We start from the raw sequence: 22071 nt of genomic DNA, 5'->3' as shown, positions 1-22071 counted from the left end.
CAACAAGCTATCTTGTTATGTTGGAAGTAGGGTAAAATTTCAGATCCTTCAAAGTTCTTGACAATAGGCTGCTCACCTTAATCTCCAGACTACATACTTTCTTCCTTAGGGATTCAATTTGTACATGCATGAAACAGCGAGAGAGAGAACACAAGCAAAATGCATAAATATGTATTATGTTGTAGGCAGCAGTCTAAGAAAAAGGGTCACTGGAATGGAATCTCATGTCAGGTTTATTGACTGAGTTCTTTCCTTTTTATCAATATTAGCAAAGGTCAAGAAGATTTGTTCCAGTGTTATCTGACTGATGGAATAGTCTTCTAAATTGAATAGCACTTTGGCTTTCTCCAAAATACTAAACACCTTTAATAGAAAAAAAATGGAGTTACCATTGCAATATTCTCAGATAAACCATTTCCCCACACTACATTTCCCAGTTCTTGCCAGGTTTATGCTTAGGGACACAAACCTACCAAAAGGGGGAGTCAGAAAGTAGAAGGAAAAAGCTGGTTGAAAAACAGAAGAAAGGAGACAATTCTCCATCCCCATTCTCTTGATGGATATGGAATAACAATAGAATTTAGGATCAGAATCTCAATAAATTAAAAACATAGCACCCTTTGAAAATTAACTTAAAAGTTTCTGCTCTTCTGCTGATGTTAGATTCCCTTTTGATATGCTTATAACTCAATGCTTTCTATTAGTCCTCTATTAACACACAATGTTAGAAGGGTATAATTTCTACAATCACCTTTCCCCAGCAAATTTCTTTGCTTGGAATGAAGTAGCCAATAATCCCTTGATACTCCTGGTTTTGGATGTTACCTAAGAAGGGAAAGATTTTGACAGGTGAGTTTTGAAAAGAAACCCAGTATTTGGCAGAATTTTGAAAAATTCCTTAAGTACTTTCCATCCCAACACTCAAGGATACAGATTATGCAGTTAATACAAAAAATACATAATTCAAAGCTTATTAGTCTTATATATGAACATGTTAACTATTTCAATAGATTTACTTCCTTATGAAATATATTTTTATTGTCTATAGTTTATTAAAATTGCAAAAGCCAGGAAAATAAATTTTAGGTATAAACTATTAATAGTTCATATGGTCATTTTGCAAAATCTGAGACTAATGTTCTATAGGACTTTGTTTTAAAAATGTAATCTTGAAACTATGCTTGTAGAATTTAGATGTTGTTTCTTCTTCTAGTTGTGTCTGCGTGCAGGAGAGGTGTACTATCTCTAGTATTTCCGTAAGTAGGCAAAATTCATTTTAAAGGAAAGAGAAATTTATATATATAAACACAGATCTATAGGCATTTGTTGCAGAAATTATATATTACAGCTTTAGAAATCATGGTAGCAATATTGTAGCCACTCCCTATTAACAGATGTATTACATTTATTATCATGTACTTGGAGATTATTGCAAAGGATATTGAGATTAAAATAAAATTTTAAAGAAATAATCTCTATGTCATTTACAATAGCAATTATTTTGTAATGAAAACACACAGTCTCCATGAGTAATTTAAAAATTTAAGCCTTTTTATTGTGAAATAAATCAAATGTGCATATAACTTAGTGATTCACAAAAAAATCAAATGTAACTGACACCCAATATTCTAGATGTCAACTATTACTACCAGAAAGTGTATTACTTAAAGATAATGGCTCTCCTGGTTTTTATGGTAAGCGTCTCTTTGATATTCTTTATAGTATTATTGCTGAAGTATGAAACACTAAATACTATAGTTTGATTTTTGACTTCTCTGTTCTTTACATGAACAGAATTGTACAGCATGTATTTTTTTATCTGGTTCTTCTCACTCATCTATATTGTCCTCTATAGCTAAACTTCATTTTCACTACTTCATATTTCAGTATATAACAGCACCACTACTGTTGATGGATGGACATGTGGTATGGTATCCAGCCTCTGTAATGGCTTCAAATAATCCTTGCCTCTCAATAGTCACACCCTGTCTAGTTTTCTTCTACAGTGCATAGGACTAACCTGTGTAGACAACAGGTTATCACAGAAATAACAGATGTGGTATCTTAGACTAGTTCATACAAGACATAGTACTTTCCTTCTTGCTTTCTTTAGGACCATTTGATGTATGGGAATCTAGCTACCATATATGAGCACACTCAAGAAGTCCTATAGAGAGGTGCACATGATAAGATACAGTCTATATTAGTCAGCTTTTCCTTGTTGTGACCAAAATACCAGAAGAGAACAACTTAAAGGAGGAATGGCAAAGGAAAGCTGCTTACTTTAGATAGCCAGGAAGGGGGAGAGGAAATGGAGGGGAGGAGAGGAAATGGAGGGGAGAGAGAGAGAGAGAGAGAGAGAGAGAGAGAGAGAGAGGGAGGTGTGTGTGTGTGTGTGTGTGTTAGGGACAAGATAGAATCCCTGACAGCATGACAGATATATATATATATATAGAATCCCTGACAGCATGACAGATATATATATATATATATATATATATATATATATATATATATATATATATGTGTGTGTGTGTGTGTCAGGGACAAGATAGAATCCCTGAGAGCATGACCCCAGTGACTTACCTCCTTCTACTATGCCCCACCTATCTTAATTTATCCAATGGATAAATCCACACATGAGGTCAGAGCTCTCATCCAATTACTTCCCTAAAGCCCCACAACTGAAGTTGCACTAGGGACTAAAGCTTCAACACATGAGTGTTTGGGGGACATTCCAGATCCAAACCACAATGCTGTCAATAGCCATATGAATAAAACACTTTTTAAGCAGATCTTCCAGATCCAGTGAGATGTGGAACGACTGACACACAGCCAATCTCATGTGAGACCCTGAACTGGAACCACTCATAGAATAATAAGTGTTTATTGTTATTCTACTTTTTTGGTAAATTTTATGCAGCAACAGTTAAATACAGATTTCAGGTTAGGGGTATTACATAATAGTTTTGTTTTGAACATTCTCTACCTACCTCTTGGTGCTTATAAGACATTATTTTCCCGGAAGTGAAATAGATGGGGCAGATGTTTGAATATGTTCCATATTATTAGATATCACTAAAAAATTGCAAGTAATTTATATTCCATCCTGCCATATATGAGTGCTCCATTTACCCATTCCATATGGTATGGTTGATCTTTTAAATTTTAGCCATTCTGTTGGATGTATCTTTGTATTTCATTGCAATTTTTAATTTCAATCTACTAAATGATTGATGATATTTTCTGTTTACTGATAATTTTTAGTTAATTTTTCAGTATAAAAATTGCTCCTTCCAATATAGATTTAATGCAATTACTATTAAGATCCCAATGACATTCTTCACAGAAATAGAAAAAGCAATCATAAAATACATTTGGAAATATAAGAGGCTCAGGCTGGGCATAGTGGCACATATCAGTAATCCCAGTGGCTTGGGAGGCTGAGACAAGAAGATCATGAGTTCACAGATAGCCTCAGCAAAAGTGAGGTGCTAAGCAACTCAGTGGGACCCTGTCTCTAAATAAAATATGGTTCTAGGGATGTGGCTCAGTGGTCGAGTGCCTGCATTCAATCTTCGGTACCTCACTCCACAACCTAAAAAAAGAGGCCCAGAATAGCTGAAGCAATCTTTAGGGAGAAAAGTGATGCAGGAGGAATCATGATACTGGACCTTAAATTATACCATAAAGTTATAGTACAAAAACAAAAACAGCATGGTATTGGTACCAAAACAGACATAAAGACCAATGGAACAGAATAGACTACAGAGACACACCCACAAAAAACAGTTATCTCATCCTGGACAAAGGAGTCATACACACACATTGGAGAAAAGATAGCCTCTTCAACAAATGATGCCGGGAAAACTGGAAATCTATAGGTAATAGAATGAAATTGAACCCCTATATCTCACCCTGCACAAAACTCAAGGATAACGGACCTAGGCATTAGACCAGAGACCCACACTTACTAGAAGAAAAAGTAAGCCCAACATTCCAACATGTAGACTTGAAAACCAACTTCCAACAAGACTGCTAAAGCAGAAGAAGTAAAATCAAGAATCGATTAATGAGATGGTATCAAACTGAAAAGTTAAAATTTTTTTTTAGTTGTACTTGGTCACAATAGCTTTATTTTATTTATATGTGGTGCAGATGATGGAACCCAGGGCCTTGCTTGTGCTAGGCGAGCACTCTACCACTGAGCCACAACCCCGGCCTCCAAACTGAAAAGTTTTTTTTAACAACAAAAGAAACAATCAAGAACATGAACAAAGATCCTACAGATTGGGAGAAAAAATCTTTACCACCTGTACCTCAGATAAGGCATTAATCTCCAGGATATACAAAGAACTCACAAAACTTAACACCAGAAAAATAAATAACCCAATCAATAAATGGGCAAAGGAACTGAACAAACATTTCACAGAAGAAATACAAATGATCAAAAATATATGAAAAAATGTTCACTATCTCTAGCAATTAGAGAAATGCAAATTAAAACTACACTGAGTTTCCATTTCACTCTACTCAGAATGGCAGTTATAAAGAATACAAATAAAGGCTGGGGTTGTGGCTCAGCGGTAGAGTGCATGCCTAGCACATGTGAGGCCCTGGGTTTGATCCTTAGCACCATATAAAAATAAATGAATAAAGGTATTGTGAACAACTACAATTAAAAAATAAATATTAAAAAATACAAGTAACAATAAGTGTTGGTGAGGATGTGAGGAGAAAAGTACTCTCATACATTGTTGGTAGGACTGCAAATTGATATGACCACTCTGGAAAGCATTCTGGAGATAACTTGGAAAACTTGGAATGGAACCCCCATATGACCCACTCCTTGATCTATACTTAAAAAATCAGCATACTAGAGTGACACAGCCATAATTCAAAACAGCAGCTCAATTTTTATTTTTATAGCCTCTCAATTCACAAGCTATGGAAACAACTTAGGTATCCTTCAATCGATTAATGAATAAAGAAAATGTGGTGTGTGTGTGTGTGTGTTTGTGTGTGTGTGTGTGTGTGTGTGTGTGTGTATGTATATATATATATATATATATATATATATACAAATATTCATATATATATATAATGGAATATTTGTCAGTAATAACAAAGAATGAAACTATGGCATTTGCTGGTAAATGGATGGAACTGGAGAATATCATGCTAAGAGAAATAGGCCAATCCCCAAAATGCAAAGGCCAAATTTTCTTATTTGTGGATGCTAACCCACAACAAGGGAGGTAGGGGAGAAGAAATCTATTTAGATTTGTTGATGAAATAAGAACCTTCCATGATTAACAAATTTAAAAGAACTTACAGCTAGAAAACCTGCACTACAGAACATCCTCAGCAAAATATTCCAAGAAGAGGAAATGAAAAATAACAATGAAAATCAGCAGAGGGTGGTATTACACTAAAGAAAAATCTAATCAGAGGAGAAACTAAGAAACTTTAAATACCAAAAATGGCTGGGAATACAAATCATGTCTCAATAATAACCTTGAATGTTAATGGCCTAAACTCACAAATCAAAAGACATAGGCTAGCAGATTGGATCAAACAAACAACAACAACAAAAAAGACCCAACAATATGCTGCCTCCAAGAGACTCATCTCATAGGAAAAGACATCCACAGACTGAAGGTGAAGGGTTGGGAAAAATCATACCACTCACATGGACTGTGGAAACAAGCAGGGGTTTCCATCCTCATATCAAATAAAGTAGACTACAAGCTAAAGTTGATCAGAAGGCATAAAGAAGAACATTTCATACTGCTCAAGGGAACCACACACTAACAAGACATAACAATTATAAAAATATATGCCCCAAACAATGGAGCGTCTATTTCATCAAACAAATTCTTCTAAAGTTCAAGAGTCAAACTGACCACAACACAATAATTTTGGATGACACACTTCCTTCACCATTGGATAGATATTCCAAACAAAAGCCCCCCCAAAAAACCTATAGAACTCAATAATACAATTAGTAACTTAGACTTAACTGACAAATATAGAATATTTCAACCTTCATTGAGTGAATACACTTTCTTCTCAGCCACATGGATCCTTCTCTAAAATAGACCATATATTATGCCACAAGCAACTCTTAGCAAATACAAAAAAGTAGAGATACTCCCCTGAATTTTATTAGATCATAATGGAATAAAATTATAAATCAATGATAAAATAAAAAAAATAAAAACTACTCCAACACCTGGAGACTAAATAATATGCTACTGAATGAACAACGGTAGCAAAAGTCATCAAGGAGTAGATTAAAAAATTCTTAGAAGTAAATGAGAACAATGATATAACATATAAAAATCTCTAGGACACTATGAAGGCAGTACTAAGAGGAAAGTTCATTGGATGGAGTTCATTCCTTAAAAGAAGTAAAAGTCAACAAATAAATGCCTAACAGTACATCTCAAAGCCCTAGAAAAAGAAGAACAAATCAACACCAAAGCAGTTGAAGATAGGAAATAATTAAAAACAGGGCTGAAATCAATGAGATTGAAACAAAAGAAACAATTGAAAAAATTGACAGAACAAAAAGTTGGTTCTTTGAAAAACTAAATAAAATGAATAAACCCTTAACCATGACAACAAAGGAGAGATAAAACTCAAATTACTAACATCTGTGATGAAAAAGGAAATGTCACAACAGATACTACAGAAATACAGAAGATAACTAGAAATTATTTTGAAAACTTGTACTCCAATAAGATAGAAAAAAATCAAAAGCATGGACAAATTTCTAGAGTCATATGATTCACCCAAATTGAATCAGGATGATATACACAAGTTAAACAAATCAATTTCAAATGATGAAATAGAAGACACCATAAGAAGCCTACCAACCAAGAAAAGCCCAGGACCAGATGGATACATAGCCGAGTTCTACAAGACCTTCAAATAAGTACTAATACCAATACTCCTCAAATTATTTCATGAAATAGAAAAAGAGGGAGCACTTCCAAATTCATTTTATGAGGTCAATATCACCCTGATTCCAAACCAGACAATGACACATCAAAGAAAGAAAACTTCAGATCCAATATCTCTAACTAACATAGATACAAAAATTCTGGCAAATCAAATAGAAAAACACATCAAAAACATAGTATACCATGATCCAGTGGGGTTCATCTCAGTGATGCAAGTTTGGTTCAACATACAGAAATTAATAAATGTAATTCATCACATCATAGACTTAAAAAATCATATGATCATCTCAAAAGATGCATAAAAAGTATTTGACAAAATACAGCACCCATTCATGTTCAAAACACTAGAAAACCTAGGAATGGCAGGAACATATCTCAACATCATAAAACCTATCTGTGCTAAGCCCCAGGCCAACATCATTTTAAATGGAGAAAAAATGAAATCATTCCCTCTAAAAACTAACCCTAACACAAATAATTACAGTTATCTTTTATTAAACAAAGGCACCAGAAACATATATTGAAGAAAAGATAGCCTCTTCAACAAATGGTGCTGGGAAAACTGGAAATCCATATGCAACAAAATTAAATTAAACCCCTATTGAGAGCAATATGCACAAAGCTCAACTCAAAGTGAATCAAGAACTTAGAAATTAAACCAGAGACCCTATGTCTAACAGAATAAATATAAATATAAATCTTTCTTCCTTCTAAGTTGTTTATTGCAGGTATTTTGTCACAGTCATGAAAAGCTCCTAACACAGAGGGAAACCTGAATGAATAATCATGGATACATAATACAGACCTATCTTTAGATGATTTAACTCTAATACATATGAACAGTTTCAGCTTACTGATTGATTCCATCAAGAATTGGGGTACAATCCTTAATGTTTTGTGAAAACTTCTTACTACAATCAGGGATAAGAAAAAATCATTCAAAAGAAGCTTAATGTAAATGCTCAATAAACATCAATAACACAGTGACAACAATAATTATTGAGGACATGTAACAGAAAAACAAATAAAGACTTAACACAATCATCATGGATTAGAACTACATAGATTACCTGGGAAAGTTTTCTCAACGAATTTTTTAAACTCTTTAACTTTATCTTCATCCTTAGAAATATTAATTTTTGCTGTTAGAGTGTGTATATTTCCAAACGTATTTCTGACGTGCCGAGGGCTGCCTAGGCATACGAACATCCCCTTTACCATTATGGCCAGTCTAGAACAGAGGGCCTCACATTCTTCCATGCTAGGACGACAAAGAGATATGGATGAAGAAATCCCTTGCAGGGGACAAATTCTATATTTCAAACAGACTCAGGCTTGGAAGGCTTGGAATTAGAAGCTTTGGTTCTGTAGATGATCACCCCCCTAAGGTCATATTTGGAAGAGGATAATTTAAAAAACAAAGTAGTTGATGGATAAATCCACAATAGGAACAGCTTCCTAACTTCTGTTTTCCTTTACTTCTTCTTTCCAGACTCTACTGAGTCTTCTTGGCTGAACTCTTGAGCACATTCAGCCACTACCCAGTAGTCCCTCTCCTATAGTTCATATGCTTAGATGAACTATAGAGGAGGGACTACTAACTCAACAGTCCTGGCTCAAACTAATTCCATCTTATGCACAATGCAACCTTTTCTAAGTTCCAACCAAGGCTCCAAATGGTTCATACCTGTGAGAAGTTATGATGATAGCTTTACCAGTTTTACAGATCCATGTAACTGTGTCCCAGAGCAGGTGTCGTGTTACTGGGTCCATGCCAGTGGATGGCTCATCCAGTAAGACAACTGAGGACTTTCCCATTAGGGCAATAGCAGTGCTCAGCCTACGTTTGTTTCCTCCACTTCATGGTCAAAGAAGGTGATGGACATATGGAAGAGAAGGAAAAATATAAGGGCATTCATGTCAGTAACTCATAGGACAGATTATACACCTAGAACACTGATTTAATAAGACTAACAAAGCATCAGGCTCAAGTCCAAGTGTATGTTTGTATGTGTATATATGTATTTTTTAAAAAATATGTTCAGTTATTGTCCACTGTATCAATAGTAAGTTTGCAAAAGGGTTCACAATTTAAAAAAATTTTTTTAAATAAGAAAAATGCTCCAGGGGCTGGGAATGTGGCTCAGGCGGTAGCGCGCTCGTCCGGCATGCGTGCGGCCCGGGTTCGATCCTCAGCACCACATACCAACAAAGATGTTGTGTCCGCCGAGAATTAAGAAATAAATATTAAAAAAATTCTCTCTCTCTCTCTCTCTCTCTCTCCTCTCTCACTCTCTCTTAAAAAAAAAAAAAGAAAAATGCTCCAGGACCTTGGCTAGTTTATTTTATTAATGCAGTTTAAAATTCAGATAGTACAATATTCATCATTTGATTTGTGGCACAACTGGCTTTTTAAATTGGGAATCAAAATTATAAATGAACCTCATTTACATAAGAAATATAAATCCATACAAAAAGTTGAATAGTCTTATGTGTGTATCTTTAAAATTTTTAGTTGTAATGGACACAATACCTTTATTTATTTATTTTTTATGTGGTGCTGGGGATTGAACTCAGCACCTCATGGATGCTAGGTAAGCACTCTGCCACTGAGTCACAACTCCAGCCCCTGTGTGTATTTTTTTAAAGTAATTTTAGTTGTAGATGGACATGAGATCTTTATTTTATTTATTTTTATGTGGGCTGAGAATTGAACCCAGTGCCTCACATGTGCTAGGCAAGCATCCTACCACTGAGCCACAAAACCAGCCCCTTCACTGCAATTTGAAATTACATTTGTTGTAATTTGTCTCAGCATCATTATTGGTAAGATATTTTTATTCTGGGGAGACAAAAAACCATAGACAGATAGGAATAAATGTGCTTTTTTTGAAGGCAGAGGTTACAGTTCATGTCCACAAAGGGTTAACCTCATGTAAGTGGGATCTGCTGTATTCCTGATATCTAAGCCCTAACAAGACATTAGGTTATTTCACAGTCAATGCCCTTTTGTGTCAGAGGGGTGTAAGTTGAGTTTTCAGACATTCCTTCTAAAATGTAGAAGCAGAGGATAGGTAGCTTATTAACTGTAATAGCATAAAGTCTCACCTGTATGTGTAGACAACGTTGTCAGCAAGTGGTTCCAGGTGCACTGAACATAAAAAGGCTTCTACATACTTGTAAATTACTGACTCTGGAACCCCCCAAAGCCTGGCATACATGATCAGCAATTCTCGACCTGTCATGTGGTTCAGCACAGAATCAGACTGAGGACCATAGCCAATTCTTGACCTAATCTGAATCAAGCAATGGATCCATGTCAACTATTCCATGAACATATACTTCATGTGAATAAAATACATTACTCACAATACTAAAAGGGTTTGATACCCTAGAACTCCCACAAGGATGACTACTATGTGCCCAAGGTAAATTTTCATTTGTTAGATGAAGTTGCCTATTTGAACAGGAAATAGCTATTCTTATACATTAAAGTAATATATAAGATTTCACTTCCAGTAATATCTAAGTAACTTCTTTCAGACCAAGTAATTATAAATCATGTTTGGTTTGGATATGAGGTATCCTCCCAAAAAAGTCATGTGTTAATACAGGAAGTAAAATGATTAGATTTTAGAGCTGTAACCTAATCAGTAGATCAATCCATGGGGGATTATATATATATTTTGTCCCTGGATCCTTGTGTTTTCTCTCTGCTTACTGTCATGAGCTGAGCAGCTTTCTTTCACCATGACATTCTGCCTCAAGTCAGGTCCAGAACAATGGAGTTGGCCAAAAAAAGAATGAAACCTCTGAAGCCATGAGCCCAAGTAAACTTTTCCTCTTCTAACCTGTTCTTGTCCAGAATTTTGGTTACAGCAATGAAAAGCTCATTAATACAGTACGTATGCGAATAAATATTATATTTAAAGTATACAGTTATATGTATTTATATTTAGCCAAGTTAATGCTAAGAGAATTGGGCTGAGCTATTAGCTTATGACTAACATGGAATAGATAAAGTTTATAGTTTAGCCACACTAAATGCTTGTTGAATACTTAAAACTCTTTGAAGAACTGTAGCAAAATGAAAAAATACATTATTCACAAGGTCCCGTGAATTTACAAGGTCAACATTAACTCACAAATGAAACGAGCAAACATCATCCATGCTTCAGAGAAAACAGAATAACGAGAACTGATCCCAAACTACGCAAGTTACTAGAATAAGCAGAAACGACTTTTGAAGAAACTCTTATAACTATGTTCAATGAAGTAAAGGAAATGAGTAAAATGCTTGTAATAGGAAAAAATAGGCCAACAATGCAGAAATAGAATTTATCATAAAGAATGATATGGAATGAATGGGGGTATAGTTCAGTAGAATGCTTAGCATGTGTGAAGCCCTGGGTTTGATTCCCAGCCAAACACACACAGACACCCCCTCCCCCAGTAAAAAACCAAATGGAAATTTCTAATGGAAAACTGCAATATGAAATGAAAACACTGGATAGGATTAATATCAGAGTAGAGGTGAGAGAATAACCCTGTAAACTTGATAGGATTTCACCACAAAAAGAAATGATTAATGGGAAATAGTCACAAAGTAATATTGACTCTATTCCAAGCAAATAAAATTTAAATCCTTAATGGAACTGATAAATTTCTAGTTACATAGAAATCAATAAATTCAATCTCAGGGACAAAAAATAGAAAACTAAGCCAGGCACAGTTGCACATGCCTTTAATCCTAGAGACTCTGGAGGCTGAGGCAGGAGGATTTCAAGTTCAAAACACGTGTCGGCAACTTAGTGAGGCCATAAGCAGCTTAGCAAAACCCTGTCTCAAAAAAATAAAATGAAAAGGGCTGGGGATCTGGATCAGTGGTTAAGCATCTCAGTACAAACAAACAAACAACAACAAATAACATTAAAATATTCTCAATTTCCATAGAAGAAACAACATTGTCGATACACTCAAAATAATATAAAATTGAACAAAAGCAAAGCACCAGTTCCAGATAATTTTATAAGGGGTATAAAAATTTTTAAAGAGAAAAGAATGATGACATTTGAATGTTGGTATCATGAAAAAATTAAGGAAAGCTTTCCCAGAAAAATAAGAAAACAGAAAAAAAATCCAAACCTAAAAGCAAGGAGTTCTGAAGAATGATAGAAATTCTTTAAGGTTGGCGGTGGTGGTGGGGACTACACAGAAATACAGCAGAGTCCTGAAAATAGTATATCCATGAGCAAATGGGAACTTTTTTTTAAAAAAAGAGAGAGTGAGAGAGAGAGAGGGAGAGAGAGAACTTTTAATATTTATTATTTTTTTTAGTTATCAGCGGACACAACATCTTTGTATGTGGTGCTGAGGATCGAACCCGGGCCGCACACATGCCAGGCGAGCACACTACTGCTTGAGCCACATCCCCAGCCCCAGCAAATGGGAACTTATTCCAGGGTAAAAATGGATTAATATTAGAAAATTTACACAAATTTTCCTCCTATAAGTAGATATAAGGAGAAAAATCATATCTCTTCCATAGGTGATAAAAGAGCTTTTGACAAAATTTAATAACCATTTTTCTTTCAAACAGTCAAAAATGAAAATAAATGGCTAATTTCTTTTTTTATTACTTTAAAAGCATTTTTTAGTTGTAGATGGACACAATATCTTTATTTATTTTTATGTGGTGCAAGGCAAACGCTCTGCCACCAAGCTACAACCCCAGCCCTAAATGGCTAATTTCTTAACATGAAATATATTTAGGACACATAAACTGTACTAGGCTGAATATACATAATTCTCATAGACTATAAACAACAATTATAGCAATTTCTAAACTGTGTAGAACAAGATATGAACATGGCCACTCTATGACTGTGTCTGAAATGAGACAGGAAAAAGGATATTCTGCAATTGCAAAAATAGCCAAACAACTCTTTCCAGACTAACACGAGTGACTGCTGCTTTTATTTTTTCCAGTGACATCTCTTATATGTTCCAGTGATAAGAAAAGAGAAACTATGCTCAAATGCCATTTTTATAAACCTGTCAGACTAGGAAAATTTCAACAGACAGGTCACATAGGGAAACAGGCAACTCAAACATTGCTGGCGTAGTGCACATTTATATAATCATATATGGAAAGCAAGTTAGCAAGAAGATTACACATAGCATACTACCTTATGTGTAACAAAATGGAAAATTTATACAGTTGACTGTATATACATAAATATTGTAGAATAATAAAATAGTTACTTTTTCATGTGGGCTTAGGAAGAAATGAGTCCAACAAAGGTTGGAAGGAGACTCATAACTTTTTACTTGTATACCTTTTTACATTGTTTTGATTTGTGCCCCCTAGTGTTTTAAAATTCTTTTTACTGTACTTTTCCACTTACGTAAATATGTTCTAGTTGCTAAAAGTTACAATTTGTTTTCCTCCAAATCTGGTGCATGCTCATTATTTCTCCATCCTCATTTGTCTATTTGTCATCCCACTGATTCAGTGATGTCCAGAGGACACTTTTTAGGTCTTTATGTGTAGGATCTTAAGTTCATTACTTTCTTAAAATTTTCTTGCCTCACCTGGCTTCAATGATAAAAACCATCCAGATTTTCCTCCTAACTCCCTCTTCTTCCTGAGTTTTCTCCAATTGTTCTTCCTCTCCACATCTTAGAATTGTTGATAATTCTCAGGATTAAGTTCGTATCTTTTTTCTATTATACACACTCCTGATATATTATCTCATCTACTTTCAATTTAAATCTCATAAGAACTTTGATGAATTCCAAATTCATATCAATTTACTATCACATGTTCCAACTGTCTGTTCTACAGTCTCCCATATGGATGTGGCATAGGCACATTAAAGTCAACATATTCTCCAAACACACTCATCTTCTGTGTTTGCTAATTTGGTGAATGAACTTTCATGTATTCGCCAGCTCAAGATAGAAACCTTTTTTTTAATAACCCAGATGATCCTGTCAATTCTACTCTCATGCTATCTTTCACAACATATTTTTCTAATTGCTGTTTTGTTTCAGATCCTAATGTCAGCAGATTAAATGCCATTACTGATCTTCTTGTTTCCAATTTGACCTAATTATGGATATTTAAATTTTGCTCCAGCCAGAATTCTTGCCTTTCCTCAAACTCAATGTTATCATGCCTATCACTGTCTTTAGACAGTGTTACTGTTCACTGTTACTTTTGAGAAAAGAGAATTTATAGATCAGTGCTCTCAGTTTCCATTCCATGTCCCCCACCTACTTTCCTGGTTCCCTCCACTTTCCAGCCATTAAGTGAGTGATGAAGAAGAGAAATACCTTTCTGATATTTTCAGTGACACTATTGCCATCAATTAAAACAACTCCAGAGGTGATGGTCTCCTCTCCAGTTATCATTTTGAATATAGTGGTTTTCCCAGCTCCATTCAATCCAAGCAATCCAAAGCACTCTGACTTTTTGACTACAAAGGAGATATTTCTTATAGCTCGTACAACTGGACACTTATAATAAATCTGAGAAAATTAAAAAAAACAATGTACTGAGGCATTCATTATGGGTCAACCACAACCATAACTCAGATCTATGGATTGCTACCTGTGGACATTTTTGTTTCACAAGAACTCTTCTTCTTTCAGTTCTCTATGTTACCAAACCATATATAGATCCCAAAGAACTATAATTAATTAGTATTACCACCAGTAAATTCTTGGCAGGGAAAATGTGTAAACCTCAGGGCAATGCTGACCACTGATGACATTACCTTGGTAACTTTGTTAAGCAGCACTGGGTTAGTCTGAAAGGTACGAAGCAGTTCCAGGACTTTGTTTTTTTCTTTTATTACAGCTTCATCCTCTTGTTCCTTGGTTCCTTGGTTAGGTACTACAGCCTGTATTTTTAAGACAAGGATTATATTTATGGATACTCCTTAGATAACTGGTTTAAATTTAGCAGCTTTAAGAAAACTAATTTGAGATGTCAGAAAAGGTTTGAATAATTTCTAAGGGCTTTCCTACCACAAATATATCCTTTATTTGCTTCATTTTGGAAATGGTCATGAAGGATTTTGTACAGCTATGAATAAGCCATATATTCTTGCCAATAATATGAATACTTCATGGAAAAAAAGAAGCCACAGTATTATTGTCTGGTGTGATTTGTTGCAATTAAATATACATTCAAGATCCCAAAAGGGGAGAGATTGACCTTTATTTTGAGGAACTGCTTCTTTTTTTAAAAATTTGTTATATATGACAGCAGAATGCATTACAATTCATATTACACATCTGACTAATTCATATAAAAATCAGCCAGAAGCTTTGCAAAAGACATGTAGGAATGAAACAATATTCTCTGTTCTATGAAGAGTCATTTTTACTGTTTGGGCAAAATTTTGTGGTTTGAATTGCAAATTTTTGTGTAAAGTGTTCTTTTAAGATTACTGATTAAGGAGAAATGGAGCAGGAGAATATGTTCAGTTCAGTAAACATGCTAACCAAAGGAGTGAAAAGATAGCCCCCAATCAAGTTTCTAATCTCAAAATCAGTTATATAGGAGAGGTGATAATGGGAATTTGTGCTTTGTTTTCAATCTTTTATTGAAATAGGATGATTCAGTTACTTTAGTTCTTCTTGAGTTTTTGTAGTTGTGCCTTTTTAGGAAGTATTTAATTTCATCAAAAGTGTCAAACTTAAGAGTAGCTTTTATTAGCTTTTAGTTACACATGACATCCTCTCATTTGTTCAGATATTGGTAAGACATGTCTTTTTTTTCATGATTACTCTGGTAGAGGTTTATCAATTGTAATAAAAACTTTCAATGAATTAGCCTTTGGTTATTTTCACTAATTTTTATTCTTTTTTGTTTGGAGTTTTATTTATTTCTTGTTTATTTACTTCTTGCTCTGAATGTATTTTACTCTTTTTCTCTGAAGTTTATTTGGTTTAGCTTCAATTATTGATTTGAGAACTTTCTTTACTTCTAACATAAGCATTTAATGGCATAAATTTCCATTAAAACACTACTTAAGGTACATGTTACACATTTTGATATTTCCTATTCCTATTTTCATTTCAGTTTGGAAAACTTTTAAATGTCCTATGTAACTTTTTTTCCCTCCAGGGCTAGGGATCCAAGGCCTTGCCCGTGCCTGGCAAGTGCTCTACCACTGAGCTACATCCCCAGCCCATGACTTTCTCTTTGAAGAGTTATAGAGAAGAGTGTTGATTAACTGCCCAGTGTTTGAAGATATTTCTACTATTGATTTTAGTTTAATAATGACTAGAAAAAATATTCTGTGTTATTTCAATTTTCTTGTTAATGATTTCTTTTGGTGAATATTGATGTGCACTGCTCTTCCGGGTGATGTGCCCCAATTAAATATAGTTAGTTGATGGTGTTTTACTGATTTTTCTGTCTTATGTTCTATGGATTACTGATGGAATAATTACCAACTCCTCCCTGAGGAGGGAGAGCTAATTCTTTTTTCTGGTTGGGTTCTTTTTGGTACTTTCTACTTATACATAAAGGTGGTACATTTATATATGCACATAACATAATTTTGTTAAATTTGTTCCATGTTTCCCCTTTACCATTATTCCTCCCTCCCTCTCAATCTTCTTATACTCTACTGATATTCCACACATCTTTATGATATTCAATTCCCTTCTCCACCTCCTTCTTTCCCTTATTTTGCTACAACTTCTACATATGAGAGAAACCATTCAACTCTTGACCTTCGGTGTCTGGCTTATTTCACTTCGCATGATATTCTCCAGTTCCATCCACTTCATTTACTGGCAAATAGCATTATTTCATTCTTTAAATTTTTTTTAAAAAATTTATTATTAATTACACATGACAATAAAATGTATTTTGATATAAATATATGGAGTATAACTTCTCATTTTTCTGGTTGTACATAATATCAAATTATATTGGTCATGTAACCATATATGCACATAGGAAAGTAATGTCCCATTCATTCTACATCTTTCCTATTCCCATTCCCCTTCCTTTCTTTCATTCCATTTGTCTAATCCAAAATACTTCTATTCTTCCCTATCCTCCCCTTTTTTTTTGTGAGTTAGCATCTTCATTATCAGAGAGAACATTCTGCCTTTGGTTTTTTGGGGATTGGTTTATTTAACTTAGCATGATATCATCCATTTACTGGCAAATTCCATAATTTCATTCTTCTTTATGGCTGATATATATATATATATATATATATATATATCTATATCTATATCTATATCTATATCTATATCTATATCTATATCTATATATCTCACATTTTCTTTATCCATTCATCAGTTGAAGGATATGTAAGTTGGTTCCATAGTTTAGCTATTGTGATAATTGAGTCAAATGGTGGTTCCATTCTGAGTTTTCAGAGGAATCTCCATACTGCTTTCCAGAGTGATTGCACAAATTTGCAGTCCCACCAGTAATGTATGAATGTACTTCTTTCCCCACATCCTTGCCAACATTTATTGTTATTTGTATTCTTTTTCTTTTTTTGTACTGGGGATTGAACCCAGGGACACTTAACCACTCAGCCATATCCCCAGCCCTTTTTTGTATTTTATTTAGAGACAGGGTCTCACTGATTTGCTTAAGGTCCTGCTAATTTGCTGAGGCTGGTCTTGAATTTGGGATTCTCCTGACTGAACCTCCCAAACTGCTGGGATTACAGGCATGCACTATCATGGCCAGCTCTATTGTATTCTTAATAATTTATAATTCTTAATAACTTGTACTCTTAATAATTACCATTATGACTGGAGTGTGATGAAATCTCAGTGTAGTTTTAATTTGCATTTCTCTAAGTGCTAGAGAAAGTGAACATTTTTTTCATTTTTGGTTGACTCTATTTCTTCTTCTCTGAAGTGCTTGTTCAGTTCCTGCTCATTTATTGATTGGGTTATTTGTTTTTTTGAGTTCTTTATATATCCTGGAGATTAATGCTGTATTTTAGGTGCAGGTAACAAAGATTTCTTTTCCTATTCTGTAGGCTTTCCCTTCACTTTCTTGATTGTTTCCTTTGCTGAGAAAAACATTTTAGTTTGATTCCACCCATTTATTTTTTATTTTAAAATTTGTTCTAATTAGATACACATGAAAGTACAATGATCTTGACATATCATACATTTGAATCAGATGGGGTATAATTTCTCATTTTTCTGAGTGTACAGGTTGCAGAATCACATTGGTCATGCAGTCACGTATACACATACAGCAATAATAATGTCTATTTTTTTCTGCTGTCCTTCCTTTCCCCCATTCTCCTTCCCTCCCCTTCTACCCATTTTTTGATTCTTCGTTTTACTTCTTGTTAAGGAAGTTGGTTCCTCAGCCAACATGATATAGATTTGGGCCTACTTTTTCTTTTATTAGACACAGTGTCTCTGGTGTAATGCCTAAGCCCTTGATCCACTTTGAGTTTTGTGCAGAGTGAGAGATAGTGGCTTAATTTCATTTTACTACATATGGATTTCCAGTTTTCCCAGCCTCATTTCCATTATTTCATCACTAAGTAAAACTCCATTGTGTATATATACTACATTTTCTTTATTCATTCATGCATTGACAGGCATCTGGGCTGATTCCATAATTTGGCTACTATGAATTGTGTTTTAAAAACAATGAAGTGGCTATACCACCACGCTATGCTGATTTTAGTTCTTTTGGCTAAATACCAATGAGTGGGATAGCCGGTTACATTTCTATAGTTTTTTTGAGAAATCTCCATACTCCTTTCCAGAGTGGTTTTACTAATTTTCAGTCCCACCAACAATGTATTAGAGTACCTTTTTCCTCACATCCTCACCAGCATTTATTTGTGTTCTTGATAATTGCCATTCTGACTATGGTGAGATGAAATTTAGTTTTGATTTATATTTCCCTAATTGCTAGAGATGTTGAACATTTTTTTGCATGTATTTGTTGGCCATTTGTATTTCTTCTTTTGACAAGTTTCTGTTTAGTTCTTTTGCTCATTGTTGTCTGGGTTGTTTTTTTTTTTTTTTTGAGTTCTTTATATATTAATTCCCTGTCAGAGAAGCAGCTGCAAAAAGTTGGGGGAGCTAATTCTTAACAGAGATTAGTAGGCCACTTTGGTAGACTCAGACAGGAGGATTTGGGATTTGAGATTTCTGGATCAACTTAGATATTCCTATCCCATGTATCAGGGTTCCATTCTTTTTCAACAGCTATAATCTGGCAAGCAGACCTGCCTTGGTTGAGAGTTGGACTTTCATGGAGTTTATCTAATCTGAAAGTTAGGCTTTGATCCTCTTACTCAATTTTCTCTGCCCTTCCATTTCAAGAAATGAAAGTCTTATTATATACTACCAAATAGATCCTTTCTCTTTCACTCTTGACTTTCAATGTGGTTCCCTGGGAACCAATACTTGTAGAAGAGAGAGAAAGGAATCAGGAGTAGGCAGCGGAAGAAGTCCAGCTTTGATGCAGGTCAGATGGCACCTACAGTAGACCCCATGGAAGCTCTGAATTACTCAGCTGGAACAAAGATGACTAAATATTTTATACTTGCATCAGTAAGTGGATGTGTACAATTGAAGAAGAGGTGTCACCTTGAGGCTCTCTGCAGCTGAAATCATCCATGAAAAGTATGATGGCTAAAAGCAGATCAAAGTTAGTACTCTTGGAAGCTAGGCAGCAGCTCATTCATTGAAGGGGGATCTGGACAGTGCATTCAATCCCTTTACTTTCTCAGACATATCTAGCTTCCATCAGTGAATATGTTCACTCCTAGGATAAAGTGCCAAGAACTCCTTTTGAAACAAGTGAAGAATCTGTACAGAGATTTTAATTAAAGATTATATTGGCAATAGGGCAAGTAAAAAGGAGTAAAGACAAGTCCCAGATTATTCTGTTAAGCAAATATATAGATGATGGTGTTATTTACTGAGAGAACACTGAATGTATTTGAGCAGTGGAGGAAGTGAAAAATGAAGATGTTATTAAGCAGTAACAGTGTTCCCACTGAAACCAAAATTTTTTGAGTGTTTTTATGTGCTGTTTACTGTGCATTTTACAGATATTTCATCTTTTTCACTGAATGAAGTCTATTTTTGTCTCATTTGTAATAAAAACACCTGGAGAAATAATGGGCTAAAGTTTCCAAAATTTGATGAAAAACATTACTTTATGCATCCAAGAATTTATATGAATTCCAAATTTACACAAAAGATCTACATTAGTCATATAAAAGTAAAACTATTCAAAATCAAGGGCAAAGAAAAATTTTGAAAGTGCTTAGAGAAAAATGACTTCTCATAGGCAAGGATACCATGAAATTAGCTTTCCATAGTATAGAAACAATGGAGTCTAAAAGTTAGTGGTACTGAAAGATTTATCAACCAAGAACTCTATATCAATATTTTTCACTTTCTATGGTTGATGAACTATATTTTCTCATTTTGAAATATATGGAAAACATATTGGAGTTTCGGCTTAAAGAGCCTAAGAAATTTAGTTTACTTGGAGTTTAGGATTCCAAGACTAACCAGACTAGTTCATTAGATTTTTCCACATAAAATTTCAGGCCTTGACCTAAATATTTCTCCTCTTCTTCTTCTCCTCCTTCTTCTTCCTCCTCCTCCTCCTCCTCCTCCTCCCTTCTCCTTCTTCCTCCTCCTCCTCCTCCTCTTCTTCTTCTTCTTCTCTCTCTCTCTCTCTCTCTCTCTCTCTCTCTCTCTCTCTCTCTCTCTCACACACACACACACACACACACACACACCCCTCGGTCTGGCCCTGTTCTTTCAACATATTGAAATTGTTGTTCAGGAGCAATGACAAATTCAAGAATTCAGAAGCCAAATATTCTCGTAATATTCTCATAAATCTCTCTGCATTATACTCCCTTTTTTCCATACTGGAAGTGTGATTTGGCCCAGAGATTATTATTCAATTTAAGAAAACTTAATGAAGGAAAAAATCTGGAGATAACACTCCCCTGTTCAATCCTAGTCATTAGTAAAAACCCCTTCCTCTTTTCTGTTGAACAAAAATTTAAAATTTCTTTTTGTTGGTATTTTTCGGACCATGCATCTTCTCACTATAGTAGTAAAACTTGTAACACTAGATAGAACAGGACTTTTGGTCAGTTTGTAGTTTAGGTAATAACAAACAACACATAATATGCAACTAAACTCTGGGTAAAAGCTAGCATATTATTCAGAATTCAAGGTGGTAGAAGAGGTCATTATGGCTTTAAGGTATTCTGCCTTCTAAAATATTAGGGATATGAAGACTATTAGAAGTGTATGGCCAAGACCCAGAGCCATCTTGGAATAACATCTAGGGATGAATGAGAAGTTACAAAGAGACATGTGTATTGAAAACCAATGGCTGACTTCCTCCAGAGATACTCAAGAATACAGCAATAAATATTCAATAATTGAATGAATGGGTCACTAGCATGACTTGGAAAAATCCTGGTCAAAATCCTGAGGTTATGTAAAATTAAGAGTAATACCTAAAGCAATAATTAATATTTTTAAAATAATTTGACTGATGGAGGTTATGAAGCCTAACAATCTTACTCAGTTTTAAATAAGTTGATTCTATAGTCACAACCACATACATATAAAAGATAGTGCATGAGTAAGACAGTAATTTCTGTCAAAGTTGATACATGATAAATAACTTATTTCCTTGAAGGTAAAGGATTCAGTTTAGTAATTTAAAACTCAAACTAAGACAAGAGGCTTACAATTCTAAAGTTCCATATAATTAAACAATATTTTCTTTATGAGATAATTGAGATAGGTATACATAATTTCATACATTCTGGCCTATGTTGAACTTTTTTTTGTGTGTTGTATTTAAAGTCCACGTTAGTTACTCACCGTCTTCAATCTTGTGAATACACCGAAGAAATTAAAAATAATGTTATGAAAAACAAAGTTCTTCAGGCTCCAGAATGCAGTCTCCAGAGAAAAAAGCAAGAGGAGGAAAACTAAACCCATGACAGCCAGTGTAATCAGAAACTTTGCAATCCCGTGTTCTCCAAAACTATAGATACTGTTCTGAATAACTGAGGATGATAAAAAAGAT

At 34.5% G+C, this 22071-nt stretch overlaps 1 protein-coding gene across 1 annotated transcript in view; it reads right to left on the bottom strand.

Annotated features, from left to right (window-relative positions):
* Nucleotides 1–222: 222 nt before the first annotated feature.
* The window catches only part of LOC113185095 (phospholipid-transporting ATPase ABCA3-like), a 107195-nt gene continuing 85346 nt past the window's right edge, over nucleotides 223–22071 (bottom strand). The window contains exons 16-23 of the mRNA XM_077802696.1: nucleotides 21864–22051; nucleotides 14750–14875; nucleotides 14307–14501; nucleotides 10077–10264; nucleotides 8656–8826; nucleotides 8039–8229; nucleotides 752–825; nucleotides 223–363 (exon numbers count right to left, since the gene is read on the bottom strand). Coding sequence (XP_077658822.1) covers nucleotides 223–363; nucleotides 752–825; nucleotides 8039–8229; nucleotides 8656–8826; nucleotides 10077–10264; nucleotides 14307–14501; nucleotides 14750–14875; nucleotides 21864–22051 — 1274 coding nt within the window. The remainder of the gene's footprint in view (nucleotides 364–751; nucleotides 826–8038; nucleotides 8230–8655; nucleotides 8827–10076; nucleotides 10265–14306; nucleotides 14502–14749; nucleotides 14876–21863; nucleotides 22052–22071) is intronic.

Source organism: Urocitellus parryii, chromosome 9 (genome assembly GCF_045843805.1).
Source record: "Urocitellus parryii isolate mUroPar1 chromosome 9, mUroPar1.hap1, whole genome shotgun sequence".
Classification (NCBI taxonomy): domain Eukaryota; kingdom Metazoa; phylum Chordata; class Mammalia; order Rodentia; family Sciuridae; genus Urocitellus; species Urocitellus parryii.
This window is presented reverse-complemented; position numbering and strand designations above follow the sequence as displayed.